This window comes from Triturus cristatus, chromosome 11, assembly GCF_964204655.1.
Source record: "Triturus cristatus chromosome 11, aTriCri1.1, whole genome shotgun sequence".
Taxonomy (NCBI): domain Eukaryota; kingdom Metazoa; phylum Chordata; class Amphibia; order Caudata; family Salamandridae; genus Triturus; species Triturus cristatus.
Window position 1 is genome coordinate 27,787,457 of NC_140594.1, and position 20,211 is coordinate 27,807,667.

A 20,211-nucleotide genomic window follows, 5' to 3' on the forward strand; every position below is an offset into this window, starting at 1 on the left:
ATGTCCAGTCGTGCCCACACCGGTGAATGATCTGATATGCCCCGTGCCATGTGCCTAACCTCAGTTACCAAAGAGGCGTGTGCCGCCAGAGTGAGCAGATAGTCAATCCGGGAGAGACTCCCGTGGGCCCCGGAATGGAAGGTGTATTGTCGCTGAGTGGGGTGCCGCAGCCTAAAACAATCTACCAGGCCAAAAGTATCAATAAAGTCGGGAAGCCACTTCTGAGCCCCCCCGGTGTCTCTGGGCGGGTACCTATCTAGCATTCCAGAACCAACCGCATTGAAGTCTCCTCCCACCACTAGCATCCCTTCGGGGAGTTCCAACAAGGCCTTGCCCAGATCAGCAAACGTGGCGGCCTGCAAGGCAGGAGGGACATAAACAGAAACCAAAACCAACGTTCTGCCCTCCCACCTCCCCGACACGGCCACAAAGCGCCCCCTATCATCGGCAATGGTGGAGCCAACCTCAAATGGTAGGGAAGCTCTGACAAGTATGCCTGCACCCCTGGATCCCGAGGAAAACCCGAGTGAGCAATAAATTTGTAGCCCTTTCTGTTGAGTGCATAACACATATTCCCTATAAGGTGGGTCTCCTGCAAGAGGACTACATCTGGCAAGGTCCGTTTCAAAAATTGCAGGACTATCCCCCGTTTTATACGGTCCCCTAAGCCATTAACATTCCAGCTGAGTACGTTTAAGCCCCTATCCCCCATCCCTGAACACAAAGAGACCTCCCCCCCCCCCCCAAATTGGACAATTCTGACAATCATTGCTACGCCTTGCAAGAAAAAACAACCCCAAACAACAACCCCAACATCCTGAAACCCCCCCTCCCCCACCCTGCACCCCTGCGTCCGCTTACAAAGCCCCCCCAACTTGCAGTGTGCCTGTGGCCCTCCCAGAAACAAATCTACAAAAAGCACCCCAAGGGAGGAGAGAGCCCCTATCTTCCCCCCGCCGCCCTCCCATTACTGCAATAAGGTGTGAGTCACTGTCCAGGGCTGAATCGAATCAGGCCAGCACCGAAGGTATCACTTCTGTCCATCCCGGTCGCCCTCCACCCCATCCACGCCGTCCTGGCCGGGCTGCCGCCGAGGGAGTGTATCCAACCAGTCCCCTGCCATGTCCGGCGATTCGAAGAAGAAAGTCCGGTCCTCGTATACCACACGCAGCTTAGCAGGGAAAAGCATGGCATACTTCAGGTCCATATCCCTAAGCCGCCGCTTCACCCCCAGGAAACTTTGCCTCTGTTTCTGCACCATCTGGGTGAAATCGGGGTAAAAGCTCACAGAGGCATTTTGAAAAGGCACCGGGCCCGTCACTCTCGATGCTTGCAGGATAGCGTCCCGATCTCGAAAGTGGAGAATCCGGGCGACAAACGGCCGCGGGGGGGCTCCCACCTTAGGCCGTCCGCCAGGCACTCGGTGAGCCCGCTCCACCGCAAAAAACTTGCCGAGGCCCTTTGGCGCAAGATGATTCACCACCAAATCCTCGACCAGTAGGTCCACGGAGAGCTCCTCCGAAGTCTCCGGGACCCCAATAATGCGCACGTTATTACGCCGGGCCCGACCTTCAAAGTCCTCGAGCCGGCGAGCGGAGAGGTCATTCGCGGCTCGTAGCTTGCGGACCTCTGCCTGGAGTTCCGAGACATCGTCCGCGAGGCCAGTAGTCTTGAGGTCAAGGGACTTGACCCGTTCATTGGTTTTTCCCAGGTCCGCGCGAATCAAATTGACATCAACCAAAATCATGTCCACCTTGTGCGCCAGGGTCTCGAACTGTCGCCCAATCGAAGATTGCATCCCATCTATGGCCCCCTTAATATCCTGCAATGATAACTCCGAGGCTGGGGATGAATCTGCCTTCTGTGCTTCCAGCGACTGTCCCGATCCACCAGGCGACCCCTTCTGTTGGGCATAGCGATCCATATTGTTGGATTGGATATAGCCTCCCCGCCTGGTAGTCTTAGACTTCGACCTGTCTGCCTCTGATTTGGTCGACATCTCGGACAGCAGGACGGTCCGTCGCAAGAGGACGTCCCTCACTCAGGTAGAGGAGACAGAGACGACTAGGTCTTCAACAGCCAGTCAGGACCGGGTGGAGGTCTTCCAGACAACAGAGGATCTGTATGACGCACTCCCAAACCGGAGCAAACAAAGGGGCGAGAAAGCGAAAGTGAAAGTGCAGCGGCATCCGTTCGTCAGTTCACACCTCCCAAAGCCGCTGTTGTTCAATTAGTGGCCGGGCATCCTGCTAACGCAAGCCCCTGGCATCCTTCGGAGGTAGGCCGCAATCTTCCACCGTGTACAACTTCGGTCCCCGGTGGGCGATCTCGGCCCGGACAACGTCAATCGCCCCAGCTGTGACTCATCTGCAGGATTCCGTGCATGAAAATCAGGATTTAGGACAGGATGATTGCCGGAGGGCGCGAGGGTAGCGGGAGCTCAAGGCTCACGCGGCCATCTTGGTCAAGCGCTAGGCTCCTCCCCTGTCGTGTTATTTTTTTATGAGGTAGATGGTGATCTCTGTAAATAATCCTATAGGAGCTTTGCAATGTATAATGTGAGAGAATAGTGACAAACGTGTGGTTGCTAACTTGCTTTCAAGTGCTTGATAATTGCAGTGACTGCTTTCTCAGTTTTACTATGATCTAAGACCAAGCTATTATGTTCTAATGTTTGATTTAAATTTAAATCTCAAGGATTAAAAATAACTTTTCTTTGTGTCCTCAATAGTTTTATTATTTACTTGCTTATATTTTACAGGCTGATGGTTTGGCCAGGCTTTACTACCTCCATTCTTCAATATGAAACAAACATCATGTTATGCACAGATGTCAGCCACAAAGTTCTTAGGAGTGAAACTGTCCTTGATTTCATGTACAGCATGTTTGAGCAGGTTGAAGAGAGGCGATTTCAAGAAATGTGCGCCAAAGAATTGATTGGATTAATTATTCTTACAAAGTAAGTATTTTAAGAGACTTGGATGAGAAGGGCTTTTGTTTTGTATTGTCTAATCTAATGTCAGTACTGTGAGTTTTCCTTTTTTAAGACTGCGCTTTATAGCTCCACACTTAAGAGTTTTTGACTTCTTGTCATGGTATCCCCCCTAACATTTTGCATTCACCCCTCTTGTTTTTGCTGGTGGATATTTTTTTTGGGGGGGGGGGGGCTTTGTGAGAAGTTGGCCTGATGTATGAGGTCACTAGTTCTAGTGTACACCTTATATCAGTCCAAACAACCCTTATGGTGATTGGTTGTAAAGTCAACCTTATAGACCAGCTATCCTAGTGGTAGCATGGACAAGAGCAGTCTTAGGCTAAACTCTGAATAGCATGTGAAGCCAGCTGTTATACCATTTGTAATCCCTTAAGTCACACAGGTAAGTAATACAGTTAGGCCCTAGGGGCCACGCAAACCATATACCAAGTAAGTGGTATAAGGACCACTTTCACAAAAATAGGATAGGCCTAGGGAATCGCTGGGGCTACACTATACTACCAAAGGTTAGGAAGTGGGAGGCTCACGGGATTCAGGTGCAGAGTGGAAACACTCACGCGTAATGCGTATAATCGATGGAGATAGTACAGTTTGGAAATAATAAGATTTAGGACACTTCTGGAGTAACTAGGAAGTCGAGATTTGAGAACTAGACCCTAGGATAGTCAATACCCTGATGAGCACCGGAGTACCCAAGTTACCTAGCCCACCGGCTGCGGGTGCATAGGTGTGAACTTGCGTCGGGTTTCGTTGTCGACTCCTATGGATGCCTGAAGTAAAGATGCTGACAGGCGGTCAGTGAAGAGTGTCCGGTGGATTCCAAGGCTGGGATCAAGAAGGAAGGATACCTGCAAGCAGAAGGGACAGAGTCTGGGTCACTAGCCAGTGACCACGTGGAACCAGGAAGGAACCAGGCGATGTCGGGAGATTGCAGGTGAAGAGGTGAAGCTTGTCGCAGCAGCCACGGGTACCAGGAGACGTCGAGGACGACCAGGACCAGGAGGCGAGCTGTCCCACGAAGGCTCGTGCTGTCGGCGGCGTCGAAGTCGAACTAGGACTCACCAAGCCTTGGCAAGCGGAACCCACGAAGAATGGAGGACTTGCTTCTGGTGCAGACCAGGAAGGTCTGGGGTGCTTCTCTTTCACAGAGGAGCAGGAGCCAGTCTGGAGGAGCCAAACCAGCAGTGGAAAATTGAAGGTGTGTCGTCAGAGGTTACTAGCCAACTGGCAAGTAACCGGACAGATGCGGCAAGCAGGAAAATGCAGAAGGGCCCCACGCAGGACTCGTGGAGTGTGGGGGGCTGATCTTCGGTGCAGATGGTGCTTGGGGTTGGGGCTTCTCAATCCCCGGTGCACAACCTCGAGGGTGCCTCAGAAGCTGGGCTGGAAGATACTCGCCACTTTTCCCAGGTAGCCGGACCCACGTCTCTCGTCGCCTCCACGGATCTCGGCTCGGCTGTGGATCAGGGTCGGAGAAGTCTGGAAGTCAAGGCTCTGGTCAGGCTCTGCAGTCGGTCCCTCGTAGAACTTCAGCAAAGGGTAAGTCTCTTGATGGTGCCTGTTCGCACAGGGTGACCACTCCTTGGCCACAAGGGAGATTCTTCAGTCTTCTTCTTTCGTCGAAGGTCCAGAGTTTCTGTTCAAGTTGCAGGTTCAGGATAATCTAATCTCCTGGGGCCCAGCTACCACACTTGTACTAATCTGGGGGGCTGAGTTGCCTGCTAGGTCACGCCTTATGGGTGGGACCTGGGAGGGGGGTGGTTACACCCCCTTCCCTTTGTCCAGTTTCGCGCCAGGACTGGGGCTGGAGTGCCCCAGCACCGGTTTGAACTGGACTATGCATGGGACACCTTGTGTGCCCCAGGCAGTGTCTCGTTTCTTTCATCCCTCCCTGCCCCAATACACTAAGGCCTGTCTGTGGTGGTGCTAGCACCTCCCAAGGCAGGAAACCTATTGTCCAAGCCTCCCGTGCCGGGATCACTCCCAGCAGCAGGAGGTCAGAATTGTGTCGCGGCAGCAGCATCCATTTTGTTGTTTTGTTTTGTTAATAAATACAAATCCCCTCTTAGGTCCTCAATGCTCATAGAGCATGATGCATTTCATGTGTATTTGTAGGAACATAGGATCTGCTTTCATGCACCACCCCCCTCTTTTTGCTGGTGTCACTTTGTTTTTCAGACTAGTCTGACTGGTATCCTGCTAATCAGGACCCCCCAGTCACTGTGCTTTCTCCCTACATTTGACAGTGGTAAGTACTTTGGTGCCTTCCCAATTGGCTACTGGTGTACCCATGTAAGTTACTAGTATATGATGCTAAGGTACCAGGGTCTTCCATAGGCTGCAGCATGTATTATGCCCCTCATGAGACCATGACCTTGCAGCCTGTGTAAGCTGGTGCTAGCACCACTTATGACCGATATGTTTTCTTAGATCTGAGGTCACTGCACTTAAAACCTAAGTCACCGCCTTTCAATCCTGAAAGCAGGGTGCTAGGTTATAAGTGTGAGGTTGCCCTGCACGAGCAGGACACCGCCTACAATCCCCGGAGTAGATTCTCCAGGCTTTGTAAGGGAGGTCAGCCATTTTGATACATATAGTAGCCATGCATCAGTACGTGTTATATATTGGCTGTGCCGAACCTGGGCATGTTTGGTATTGAACATATTGGAGTCATACCCCTACATTGTTACAGGTGTTGGAGGTATAATTCCATGCACCAGGGGGCTCATCTTGGAAGCCGTGAGTGCTCCTGGTAACAGCCTTGCAGGTCTGCCAGCAAGCTAGTGCTGCTGCCGACCAAACCTGAAACCACTTCACCTGTCTGGGCACATTTGACATCGCTGGACTTTGCCTGGAACCAACTGCAGAAAGGAAGACTCGTGCTGCTCCTGGTCTCACTTTTCTGCACTTCTTCTTCGTATTCTGTGCCTGTGGTTCATCCAGGTTCCTCTCCAGAACTGTGGGCATCAGACATCCGAACGAATCTCCCTTGGAGTGAAAAAGTCGCTCCCCTGCATCTGCAGGCAACGCAATGATGTTGGCCAGTCTGATGCTCCTGATGTCATACGGACTCAAAGGCTCAGCAACACAGGTGGTGGTTCTTCAACGCCCTTGAGGCCAGACATGTTTTCTCAGCAAGTTTGAGGCCAGTATCTCTTGTCGGAACCGCTGGAGAACACCTGTGCACTGCATTGACTTGCTGTTGCCAAGGCTTGTTGGCTCCCTACTGAAGAGTTCTACAGTGTGAGAAGCTGGCCTGGTATAAGATGTCCACTAATGTAAGTGGGAACCTTGCACCAGTCCAGACAACTCTTATGGTAATTTAGGAAGTCTTAGACAACCTTAGAAAGTGGTTGCTGTGGAGAGCAGTCTTCAGGCTTAGTCCAGAAGGAATGTAAAGCAGCTTGTTTTACCATAATGAAGTCTTCTAGTATAGATTAAGTGAAAAACAATCACACAAGGTATTTATAAAAATATATATTTATTATAATATACTCTCTAACATGTTTAGTTATCCAGTATTGGGGTATCTTTCATAGATTGACATGCCTGAATCATTCCACTCGCCGAGGCCGGAGTCCCACGGTAATTACAAAAGTAGTGCCAAATGACAATAGTAGTAGTAGGCCCCAAAGAAAAGGCCTGAGGCCTAGATCTTAGCAGCCTATCTACATCATTATGCCAAAAGAATAAAAAAAAATTGGTCCCAACCAATCGGCTATTAGCACCCTCTAGAACTCTCAGCAGAGCCAGTTCTCCTCAGATTTTCACCGCACGTCGTATGGAAGGGAGTCTCCCTTAGTTCCACTCAGTTTTTCTCCTTTATTCCATGATATCGGACAAGAAAGCCTTGTTCAAGCCCTGCAGAACCTGCGCCAAGAAGAGAGTCCATGTTGATGACCAGCATATGGACTGCATCTACTGCCTCTACCCTAAACCTGAGGCAAAAGACTAAAAAATTTGCCGTAGCTTCCCTAATAAGACTCTTAAAAATAGGGAGGCGAGAGTGCTGTTATGGCTTAAATCCTCTTCGGCTCAAGAGGATGATAGAGCCTCAACTTCATCAAGAGAGCTAGGTCTCAGGACAGCTCTTCAAGCAAGGGGAAAAAACACCATAAATCTTCCCATTCTACTTCTGGCCAGTCTCAGAGGACTCCTCTCATCTCCTCTGGATCAGCGCAGTCTCCTCCGGACTCTGCTCACAAGGACTCTCAGAAGAAGTCTACAAAAACTGTGAGTAAAGCCTTTCAAAATCTCTGGTTTTCCCTCCTTCGGCGATTTGTCACTTCTTCTGCTCCTTCGTCGACGGAGACTGTCTCGACGACATCTATCAGCTCTCCTATACTGTCGACGAGGATTACTATCCTGTCAAAGAAAACCGTTGTTGCAGAATCGTTGACTAAGACCTCGTCTAAGTCCACATCGACAACGTTACCGTCGACGAAGCCTCTACCGTCGACAAGAGTAGTATCGTCGATGAAGACGCAGCTGGTGAAGGTCCCGTCGGCAAAGGTCCCGTCGGCGAAGGTCACGTCTACTATGGTCCCGTCGACTACATTGGCAAAGGTCCCGTCGACTACGGTCCCGTCGACTACATTGGCAAAGGTCCCGTCGACTACATTGGCGAAGGTCCCGTCGACTACGGTCCCGTCGACTACATTGGCGAAGGTCCCGTCGACTACGGTCCCGTCGACTACATTGGCGAAGGTCCCGTCGACTACGGTCCCGTCGACTACATTGGCGAAGATCCCGTCGACTACGGTCCCGTCGACTACATTGGTGAAGGTCCCGTCGACTACGGTCCCGATGACTACATTGACGAAGGTCCCGTCGACTACATTGACGAAGGTCCCGTCTACTATATTGACGAAGGTCTTGTCGACGAAGGTCCCGTCGACTCCATTGACGACGATCCCGTCGACGACTAATCCATCGACGGAGAGCCTGTCGACGACTAATCCATCGACTGGGGTTTTACCTGTTCCGTCTACAGCACCTGATTTGACTATGGCTCCTACTCATTCAACATCTGTTTCATCTAGGAGTTTTCAGCTCGAAACATTTCAGACATGAATATAGCAATATTTCACCGCTTACTCCCTCGCATCTCCTGGAAACATGTGCAGGAAGAGGATAATGATTACGAGGACGAAGAGGAAGAAGGTCCATTTGGGATAGCTCATCATCCTTCATAGCTACACATCAAATGTCATGATGATGAGGAGGAGGATTACCAAGAACAATTTGATCAAGAGGATATTGTCGTCCCACATCAGAGTTTACCATAGACCACCTCGCCAGAGTGAGAAGTGCCATCTGCCTTCAACTCTAAAACAAGACCTGCAAGCCATGCTAGCAGATATCACAGCAAGTCATTCCACAAGTTCCACCACCAACTGTGCCGGTTTCGGATCCTTTGCCTTCACCTGACGCTCCTGTTCCAACACCTCAGCTTCCAGACCCTCTTTAGGACCCTCATCATGGTCAGGACACGTCCTCCGAAAAGGAAGTTGAAGAGGGTGAACTACCAGAGACCATTCCTGCAGATCCTTGGGATTCCTATATTATCCCTATGCCTTCACCACAGACTCCTCTACCATCTGATTTGCCCCAGAGGATATGGGGGATTTCATAATCTAATGCAGCGAGCTGCTGCTAGATTTCAATTGCCTGTCACTGTTGAACAAACTGAATGCTTCCTATATGATTTTAAGGAGGAAGCAGAAAAAATTCTATTAGAGGGAGAGCGTGCTGCATCTGAAACCATAGATTGCGCAATAGACATTGTCAATACAAATTTTCGCCAGCTGGCTGGTGCGGCTGGTGCGGCAGTACTCAGACGCCAGGGTTAGCTTAAGGCCACCACTTTCAGACCTGAAGTCCAGACAAAAATATTGGACATTGCATATGATGGCAAATCATCCTTCGGGAAACACATCGATGAAGCCCTCCAGGCAATAAAAACTGATACAGATACGCCAAGATCATTGGGTTGATTGCAGTAAAAACGCAGAACCTTCAGAGGCGCAAGGGGGAGTGGGTTTTCCTCTAGAGGAGGATACCAAAATCAGCAGAACAGACAACACCTGCACCAATATAGACAAAATTACCAATCTTCATACAGGCAATCCAACACGTCTGTTTTTTTTCTCGTCAGGGCGGTCGAACTATCTCAAAATCAAGGACGAAACGCCAACAGAAAGCAGTGTTCTGTAGTAGGAGATCTCTGTGTATAGTCATAATCTAGTGAATAGTCCCGCCCATGTGCGGGGAACCTGGAGCAATAAAAAATAATCTCTTAAGGTGTCAAATCATGCAGACCTGCATCCACCTTTAAGAGAGAATTTAATTTAAAGACAGATAATGCAGCCTATACCCACAGGCTACACTGTCCAGTACTTCAACTAGAATTCCACCAACATCCACTAACAGCACTGCCTGTCCAGCTTTTCTCCACAAGGGAAAAACACCCTGCCTCTCCCAGCAACAGCCTCTGGAATGATAGAGAAGAAGGAATGGACAGACAAGCCCCATAGGCTGCCATTATGTGGCTCAGAACAGGATACTGTGCCTTTTAAGAAAATGTTCCAGAACTTTCCCAGTATCCCAGAATGCACAGCAGGTCCCTTTTACTTTCAGTTCTTTTTTCCGGCTCCTGCTAGCAGGACCCTGGAGCATTGAGCTCTCCCTTTTCAAGGGTTTATTGGTTACTTTTCAAGTAATAGTAGTTAGTAAAGTCCTTTCCTTCTGGTGTTGTCAGCATGCCTGGCTTGTTTGACAAGTGTCCTGATTGTGAAAGGAAAAAGGCTAAGTCAGACCTGTAGGAGAGTAGGGTCTGCTTCCTATGTTCACCCCCACTTTTTGCTTTTGCTTTACTGGTTTTCGACTTAGATGTGGCTGTGGGCCTGCTAATTGGACCCACAGCCCTGCTGTTCTCTCTCTAAATTAATACTATGTACTTTAGGTGCATAACCCATTTGGATAGGATCACCTTATTGGCCCCTGTACAGTGTACCCTAGGTACCCAGGGCATAGGTGTACCCTAGGCCTACCAGGGGCTGCAGCATGCATTATGCCACCCCTGGCCTGGCCTTCCATTTTGACACAACTGGCTGATCACTCAGCTGGGGCAAGGTCGTGTAATCACTCCTTGCTTAGGTGTAGTATTCCTATACCTAGCTTACATATAGACACATGTGTACCTATCAGTCACTCCTATGGCAGGCCTTAACAATCCTGAGGCAGAGTGCTTGGTAACATGTGAGATAGTGCTCTAGCATGAGCTGAGCCTGTCTGCAGCTTTCGGAACCATGTCCTTATAGCTGTTCTATGATATAGCCTACCATATACTCTTAAAGTGCCTTATAATCTTAAACGGTTATGGTAACTATGGTTTGGCTTTATCAAAACATGTCGTGTAAGGTGTCTAACACTGTGCAATAATACCCCCATACCATTTCTGGACATGAGGATATTATTCCCCCCTTCTAGAGGGAAAGGCATGTTAAAATCATACTTCACTGTTAGCCTCTGACCAAAGCCTCAGCATCACAAAATGGATGCTGCTGCCACGACACAAGTCTGACCTCCTGCTGCTGGGAGTGATCCCAGCCAGGGAGGCCTGGACAATAGGTTTCCTGCTTGGGGAGGTGCTAGCACCTCCCCAGACAGCTTTTAGTGTATTGGGGCAGGGTGGGCTGAAAGGAATGAGACATGCCTGGGGCACACAAGGTGTTCCTCGCATAGTCCAGTTCAAACCGGCGCTGGGGCACTCCAGCCCCAGCTCTGGCGCGAAACTGGACAAAGGGAAGTGGGTGTAACCACCCCCTCCCAGGTCCCACCCATAAGGCGTGACCTAGCAGGTATCCCAGCCCCCCAGATTAGTATAAGAGTGGTAGCTGGGCCCCAGGAGATTAGATTATCCTGAACCTGCAACTTGAACAGAAACTCTGGACCTTCGACATTCGACGAAAGAAGAAGACTGAAGAATCTCCCTTGTGGCCAAGGAGTGGCTACCCTGTGCAAACAGGCACCATCAAGAGACTACCCTTTGCTTTGCCCAAGTGCTACGAGGGACCGACTGCAGAGCCCGACCAGAGCCTTGACTTCCAGACTTCTCCGACCCTGATCCTGATCCACATCCACAGCAGAGCTGAGATCCGTGGAGGCGACGAGAGACGTGGGACCGGCTACCTGGGAAAAGTGGCTAGTATCTTCAAGCGCAGCTTCTGAGGCACCCTCGAAGTTGTGCACCGGGGATTGAGAAGCCCCCACCCCAAGCACCATCTGCACCGAAGACCAGCCCCCCACACTCCACGAGTCCTGCGTGGGGCCCTTCTGCATTTTCCTGCTTGCCGCATCTGTCCGGTTGCTTGCCCGCTGGCTTGTGGCCTTTGAGACGACGCACCCTGAAATCTTCAGCGCTGGTTTGGCTCCTCCAGACTGGCTCCCAATTCTCTGCAAAGAAGAAGCACCCCAGACCTTCCTGGTCTGCACCAGAAGCAAGTCCTCCGTTCTTCGTGGGTTCCGCTTGCCAAGGCTTGGTGAGTCCTAGTCCAACTTCGACGCCGCCGACAGCAAGAGCCTTCGTGGGACAGCTCGCCTCCTGGTCCTGGTCGTCCTCGACGCTTCCTGGTCCTCGTGGCTGCAGCGACAAGCTTCACCTTCACCTGCAATCTTCACGACATCGCCTGGTTCCTTCCTGGTTCCACGTGGTCACTGGCTAGTGACCTTGACTCTGTCCCTTCTGCTTGCAGGTCTCCTCTCTTCTTGATCCCAGCCTTGGGATCCACCGGACACTCTTCATCTGACTGCCTGTCAGCATCTTTCTTCAGGCATCCATAGGAGTCGACGACGAAACCCGACGCAACTTCACCCCTATGCACCCGCAGCCTGTGGGCTAGGTAACTTGGGTACTCCGGTGCTCAACAGGATAGTGACTATCCTAGTGTCTAGTTTTCCAGTCTCGACTTCCTAGCTACTCCGGAAGTGTCCTAAATCTTATCTATTTCTAAACTGTACTATTGCTAGTGACTTTTACGCATTACGCGTGAGTGTTTCCACTCTGCACCTGAATCCCGTGGGCCTCCCACTTCCTAACCTTTGGTAGTATAGTGTAGCCCCAGCGATTGCCTAGGCCTATCCTATTTCCGTGACAGTGGTCCTTATACCACTTACTTAGTATATGGTTTGCGTGGCCCCTAGGGCCTAACTGTATTACTTACCTGTGTGACTTAATGTATGCATAAATAAGACTGTGTTGTACTTACCTCTAATCTCATAAAGAGTGCTGAGGGTTTGACTAGAATAAATACACTTTATTTTATATATATATCTGTTGTGGTGTCCTTTCATTTGGTATTCAAGGGATTATATATGGTATCACAGCTGGCTTCACATGCCATTCAGAGTTTAGCCTAAGACTGCTCTTGTCCATGCTACCACTAGGATAGCTGGTCTATAAGGTTGACTTTACAACCAATCACCATAAGGGTATTTGGACTGATATAAGGTGTACACTAGAACTAGTGACATCATACATCAGGCCAACTTCTCACAAGACCCACACAGGGTGTGCATCGTCTGCCTTCCCCAGTCCCACGTGCCGGAGGAGTGTGAGATTTGCCGCTCTTTTTCAGCCAGGACCCTGAGAGAGAGGATTAAAATCAGGCTCCAGGTCCTGGAGGACAGAAGACTGAAGGCCCGAGGTGGGTCTGGAGGGGCTGATTCTGCCCATGCTGAGGCCTCTAGGGGGCCCCCCAGGGGCAGGAAGACCAGCAAGCGTCCCCACTCCCCGTCGACGTCGAGGGGGATGACTACAGTCTGTTCGCCATCTCCCCAGGGCTCTGGGGAGAAGCGGCGTCTACGATCGACGTCGAAGGAGCTGAACAGACCGCCGTCGACTGCATCGTCGACGACGCCGCCGACGTCGCCATCAAGCCATCGGCGTCAAGATCGGACCCGGCGTCGGCGCTCGCCGTCGAGGGGAGGTCGCCGATCGCCGTCGGCAAAATGAAGGTTGCCGTCGAGTGGTTCCTCGAAGTCGCGAGCCAGCTGACACCCGGCGTCGAGGCGGCAGTCAACGTCACGGAGGAGATCGACGTCACGGAGGAGATCGACGTCACGGAGGAGATCGACGTCACGGAGGAGATCGACGTCACGGAGGAGATCGACGTCACGGAGGAGATCGACGTCATGAAGATCGACGTCATGAAGATTGTGAGAAGTTGGCCTGATATGTAGTGCTCACTATTCTAGTGATCACTGTGTATCATTCCAAACGACCCTTATTGATGATTGCTTGTAAGTCAACCTTATAGACCAGCTATCCTAGTAGCGCGGACAAGAGCAGTCTTTAGGCTAAACTCTAGAGGGCGTGTTAAGCCAGCTGTTTTACCACCACATTTACCCTTTCAACACCACGTGAAAGGACACCACACAAGTTGTTATGAAAATAAAGGATATTTATTTATAACAAGACTACCTTGGCTCTTTATGAGTCAGGGAGCTAAGCACACTACAAAACTCTTATGAAAATACTTCAAGTTGCACAATTTACACAAATGCCCGAGGGGCACGAGAAACCATATACACTAACAGTTGAATGCGAATGGTTAGAGTCTAGAGTTACTGATTCCGGAAAGATCCGATCAGTGGGACTAAACGAAAAAGGAGCTGGACACTTGTAGAGCGAACCTGCGATGGAGCACCGAAATGCTCGAGTTACCTAGCCCAGAGGCTGCGGCTGCGTGAGGTTCAGCAAGATGTCGGGAGTCCTCGTTGTAGTCTCAGGAGCCTGAAAGAAGAAGTTGCTGGCAGGCGACCAGTGTCGATATAGGAGGGATCCAAGCCTGGATCTGTGATGGAGATAACCTGAAAGCAGAGGGGACTCAGTTCTTAATCACTAGCCAGTGATTTAGATGGTACCAGGATGGCACCGGAGGTAGTCACCGCGATCAGGTGAGTGGGTGACGCTGGACTCTGCTGTCCCTCGGTGCAGGAGGCGTTGTCGGCGACCGGGCAGAAGGGGCGAGCTGTCCCACGAAGGTGTCTGCTGTCGGCGATGCTGGACCCAGGATTGGGCAACAACCCTTGGCAAGGCAAGCCCACGCGGTGGAGTCAAGATGGCGTCTGGAGTGGACCAGGGGGGTCTGGGGTGCTCCTCTATTTTGAGGGGAGCCAAGGCCAGTCTGGAGCAACCAGACCAGCGACGGAAATGTCGTGGTGCGTCGTTAGGATGGCCACAAGCCAACGGCAAGTGTCCGAACAACGCGGTGAGCGGCAAAGAGCAGAAGGGCCCCCCACGCAGATCTCGGGGATGCTGGGAGGCTGGTCTTCGGTGCTGGAGCTGCTCAGGGTTGGGGCTTCTCAGACCCCAGGAGCACTCACTCTAGGGTCCCTCGGTGGTCGTGCTAGGCAAGCGTCGTGCAGGTTTTGATGATGGCCGGTCCCGCAGGTCTCGTCACACCCACGAATCTCAGCTGGGCTGATGATGCAGGTAGAGGTCAGAGATGGCAGGGAACCTGGGTCTCGTCGAGCTGGTCAGTCTGGATCCGGAGGATGGACGTGCCGCAAACCGCAAGCGCTTGGGTGGTGCCTGCTGGTGCAGGGTGGCTACTCCTTAGCCACAAGGGAGAGTCTTCAGAAAAAGACAAGAGTTCCTTTTGTAGAAAGTAGTTCAAGATTCAGAATTTTCCAATTTGGGAAGGGGGCCCGCTCCTACCTTTATTCTAAGAAAAGGGGCTGGCCCGTGACTAGGTCCTGCCTATGGGTGGGACAAGGGGGGGGGTGGTTACACCCCTCTCCTTTGCCCGGTCTTTCCCCGGCTCAGAGGCTGGGGTGCCCCTGGAACTGGTTCAAGCCGGCCTATGCACAGTGAGCACCGGGGTGCCACTTGCAGTCACCTTCCTCTCAGCCTTGCCTACCTGGAATACACAAAACCCTGTCTGGGATGGCGCGGGCACCGCCCCCGACAGGAAACCCTTTGTCCAAGCCCTCCCCGCTGGAAGGACTCCCAGCAGCAGGAGGTCAGACTTGTGTCTGTGGTGGCAGCATCCATTTTGTGATGCTGAGGCTCGAGTCAACTTTAACCGGGGTTCACAGTTACATGCATGTCGTGTCCCTCTAGAAGGGTGGAATGCTAACCCCGTCGCCAGAATTGGCGAGGGGCTAGTATCCCAATTCGTATGACACCTTACTCGACATGCTTTGATAACGCGATACCAAAGTTAGCAAATAACCGCGAGGATTATAATGCACTTTAAGAGTTTATGGTACGCGTTACCCTGGAACAGCTATTAGGACTTGGGTCCGCAAGCTGCAGACGGGCTCAGCTTACGCCAGAGCACCATCTCCCATGATTCCAAGCACTCTGCCTTCAGGATTGATAAGGCCTTCCATAGGAGTGACTGATAGGAATACATGTGTCCATTTTAGGGTAGATATAGGAATACTATACCTAAAGCAAAGGGTGATTACACCACCTTGCCCCAGCCGTCGTGCAGCCAGTTGTGGCAGATTTGGGTGGCCAGCCAGGGGTGGCATAATACATGCTGCAGCCCCTGGTAGGCCCTGGATACCTAAGGTATGCTGATACAGGGACTGATAAGGTGGCCCAGTTCCAATTAGTAAATGCACCTAAGGTACATGTGTCACTTTAGAGAGAGAACAGCTAGGCTGTGGGTCTGATTAGCAGGCCCACAGCCAGGAAAAGTCGTAAACCAATGAAGCAAAAAGCAAAAATCTGGGGTGATCATAGGATTGCAGACCCTACTCTCCTACAAAGATCACCGTCGAGGAGGTCGACGTCGAGGAGGTCGACGTCGAGGAGGCGCAGGGGGAGCCCTGACGCCAGGAGTAAGAGAGGAACTGAGTCGCCGGGATCGGTGTACTCCGTAGTGTACACACCTCCGCCTTCTCCACCTCTGCCAACACCGCCACCGACTCCTCCTCCTCCATCACCACCACCACCTCCACCAACGCCGCCACCACTGCCGCCGGTGTCACCGCCTCCACGGCCCCCACCGCCGCCTATACCACCTCGCATGCCTTTGGGGCCACCTGCGGTTCCACCACGGTCGGTCTCCCTGCCCACGTATCCGACTCCACCGCAGGGGACGCCAAGGTCGCGACACCCACGGTCGCCGGGCCCGGCTAGACCGGCGGACAGGCCAAAACCAAGGAGGTTGCGCTCCCGCTCCTTCATGTCCAGGTCGCGCACAAGGTCCTCGGCCAGGGATTTCTCACCGACGCTGTCGGACTCACCGGGGACTAGGATGTCTCCGGTGGATGATCTGGTCTCCTTCCAGGAGGTGCTGCTGAGGGGGGCAGCCAAGTTGGGCATCACGGTGACGGTACCGACACCCACGACGTCCGTGATATTCGAGACTCTACACAAAAAGCACTTGTCTCGCCCCCTGCTACCTCTAGTGCCGGCACTGGTAGAACCCCCGTTGGAGTTGTTCCTCACCCCGCGGTGACGAAATCCGCTCCCTCACGGCTCATGGAAAAAGTATCGGGCCCCGGACTCGGACCCTGCCTTTTTACGGATGGACCCGAAGCCGGACTCTGTCATCGTGACGGCAGCGAGGAAGCAGCATGCAACTGCACCTTCATCGACGGTCCCGCCCGACAAGGAAAGCCGCTGGCTGGACTCGGCGGGCAGGAAGGTGTGTGGGACCGCGTCTACCACCATGAAGGCGACAAGTGCTGGGGCGCTGTTGGGATGTTACGACCGGGCCCTGTGGGAGTCCCTCCAACAGTATGCGGATCTGCTGCCCCGGGACAGGAAGGAGGACTTCCTGGAAACGGTGCGAGAGGGCATGCTGGTTTCGAACCAGGTAATCAGTGCGGCAGCGGATGTCTCCTTGTTGGCAGCGTCATGGTGTCCACCAAAGGCGTCACTCTTGGCTGCGCCTGACGTCGCTCAAGCCAGAGGCTCAGCACAGAGTAGCAAATCTGCCCTTCGCGGGGCAAACCCTGTTGGGAAAACATGCGGATGATGAGATGGCCCGCATGAAGGCGGAGGCGGAGACCCTGACGGCTGTCGGGTTGGAGAAGGCCGAGAAGAAGCGCCCGTTCCAGAGGCGGTTCGGGTCTACGGGCAGAGGGCGTGGGCAGGGTTCGGGACAGCAGCAGCACCAACAGCAGCAGTTCCGGAAGCCCTTCCAGAAACGCCAGAGGGGTAGAGGAGGCCAGCAGGCTACTACCACTACCAAGGGCCCGGCCGGGTCTCGGCCCTGAGCGACTACTTCCCCCCCCCCTCAACCGTTACCCACTCCAGTGGGGGGAAGCCTCCAATTTTTTCCGGCAGAGTAGAGAAAAATTACTCGGGACAAGTGGGTGCTGAATATTGTTTGCAATGGATACAGTCTTCGGTTTATCAGCCCGCCTCCAGCGATTCCGCCGGTAAGCTTGCAATTTCAGCTGCGAGAGCTCCAGGCGGAGGCAGACATCTTGTTGAGAAAAAAGGCGGTAGAAGAGGTACCTCTGTCTCAAAGGGGAAGAGGTCTGTACTCTCGGTTCTTCCTCGTTCGCAAGAAGGACAAGAAAGAGTTCAGGCCCGTTCTGGATTTGCGACAGGCAAACAAATGGATTCGCAGAGAGAAGTTTTGCATGCTATCGTTGCATCAGATTTACCCTCAGCTGCAACGGGGAGACTGGCTCTGTGCCATAGATCTACAGGATGCGTACTTCCATGTGCCCATTGCTCGGAAGCACAGGAAGTTCCTGCGATTCCAAGTCGGCGCCAATCACTATCAATACACAGTACTACCGTTCGGGCTGAAGTCCGTGCCCAGGACCTTCTCGAAGTGCATGGCGGTGGTGGCGGCACACCTGCGGAAGAACAAGGTGTTTGTCTACCCGTACCTGGACGATTGGCTGATCAAGGCCTCATCCTTCTCGGAAGCAGAAGAACACTTCCGGTGGACGTGCGTTCTTTTGCGCAAATTGGGGTTACACGTCAACCTGTCCAAATCGGTTCAGACTCCGGTCCAGTGCATTCAGTACCTGGGAGCCTCCACCGATACGCGGTCAGCAAGCGTGTCTCCTTCGGAGGAGAGACTGTTATCACTCCTTCGGAAGGCCCAGGAACTCAGGATGGCGCCATCGACGACAGTGAGGAAGGTGTCTTCACTGCTGGGATCGATGGCCTCATGTATCTTCCTCACGCACGGCTGCACATGAGACCACTGCAGGAGTGCTTGGAGGATCAGTGGGATCAGAGGACAGGTTTTTGGGACGACAAGATACGGCTGTCTCTACATGCTCTTCAGTCTCTGAAGTGGTGGTGCTCGGTGGAGAATCTCCTCAAGGGGGTTCCCTTCCTCAAGGACATTCCCACGTACAGTGTCGTGACGGATGCGTCTCTCCAAGGCTGGGGAGCGCATTCCGGGGAATTGCAGATTCAGGGAAAGTGGTCCCCGTTGGAATCGACATACCACATCAATTTCCTGGAACTAAGAGCTGTCTTCCTGGCGCTGAAGGCTTTCCTTCCGTCCTTCCAGACCAACTCACTGCTGATACAGACGGACAATACAACCACTATGTATTACCTCAGCAAGCAGGGGGGGGTCGAGATCGCGCACTCTGTCGCAGGTGGCGCAGGCGATCTGGCACTGGCTTCTGGCCCGAGGACTGACTACGGCCACGCATCTGCCAGGGGTACAGAATGCTCAGGCGGACGCACTGAGCAGGCTTATTCAGGAAAACCACGAATGGGTCATAAACGACGAAGTACTAGGAGAAGTCTTCGCAAGGTGGGGGACTCCAGACGTAGATCTGTTCGCCACCGCCGAAAACAGCAAATGCCGAGACTTCGCATCCAGGTACTACCAGCGGGGGACGCTGGGGAATGCGCTATGGATCGATTGGTCGAACAGCTTTCTGTACGCTTTTCCACCCATTCCCCTGATTCCGGCAGTGCTCATCAAGCTGTCCCAGTCCAGGGCGCGGATGATCCTGATCGCCCCGGAGTGGCCCAGGCAGTGGTGGTTCACGGACCTACTTCACCGGTCTCTCCTTCCTCACATGCGGTTGCCGTGCAGGCCGGACCTTCTCACGAAGTTCGGGGGGCGGATGGTGCACCCCAACCTCTCGTCTTTGAGTTTGGCGGCATGGCTCCTGAAATAGTGCAATATGGCCATCTGAATCGACCAGAAGATTGTATGGACATACTGAAGGAGTCTAAACGGCCTTCCACTAGGACGTCCTATGCCTATAAGTGGAAGAGGTTCTGTATCTGGTGTAAGTCCAAGAACTTTGATCCTACGACATGTAAGGAAGATGTCATCCTTCCATATCTTTTACATTTGGCGCAGTCTGGCCTTAATTTCCATTCCATTAAGGTTCATCTGGCTGCTTTGACTGCTTACAGGAAATGCCCTTCACAGACTTCCTTCTTTCAGATCCCTGTGTTCAAGGATTTTTTGGAAGGCTTGAAGAAAGTGTTTCCTCCCGTCAGACTTCCCTCGCCTTCCTGGGACTTGAATGTGGTGCTGTCCAGACTGATAAAGGAACCTTTTGAACCCATTCACAAGGCTTCATTGCAGCACCTATACTGGAAGGCGGCGTTCCTAGTGGCCATTACATCGGCCCGCAGGGTGAGTGAACTTCAGGCTTTATGTTGTCAAGAACCTTGTACTGTATTTCATGCTGCTAAGGTTGTGATGCGTACTCACCCTAAATTTCTTCCTAAGGTTATCTCTGATTTTCATGTCAACCAGACCATAACTTTACCTACGTTCTTTCAGAATCCCTCTTCGCCAGCGGAAAGGTCTCTCCATTCCCTGGATGTTCGGAGGGTGTTGAAATTTTATCTGGATAAGACCAAGGATATTCGTAGGTCAGACCAATTGTTTGTTAATTATGGATCAGTCAGGACCGGTCTCGCGACCTCTAAGCAGTCCATTTCTCGGTGGATTGTGTCCTGCATACAATTGTGTTATCTAAAGGCTAATAAGACCTTAGGGGGTAAACCTAAGGCTCATTCCACCAGGGGCAAAGCTGCCACGACGGCTTTGCTGCGTAATGTTCCGATTGCGGAAATCTGCAAGGCGGCCACTTGGAAGTCGGTCCATACCTTTGCTGCGCATTACTGTCTGGACACGGATGCCAGGGCAGATGCTCAGGTTGGGCAGGCTTCGCTGCGGAATTTGTTCGCACAATAGTGGTATTGTCTTGTGTGTTCTCCACCGCCGTTGTTGTGTGGGGATGGG

General features: G+C 52.2%; 1 protein-coding gene across 2 annotated transcripts in view; it reads left to right on the top strand.

Moving 5' to 3' along the window:
* Positions 1-20,211, top strand: part of PIWIL1 (piwi like RNA-mediated gene silencing 1) — a 1,168,338-nt gene that overhangs the window by 418,670 nt on the left and 729,457 nt on the right. For both annotated transcript variants that reach the window (XM_085633654.1, XM_085633653.1), the window contains exon 8: positions 2,762-2,959. In XM_085633654.1, coding sequence (XP_085489780.1) covers positions 2,762-2,959 — 198 coding nt within the window. The remainder of the gene's footprint in view (positions 1-2,761; positions 2,960-20,211) is intronic.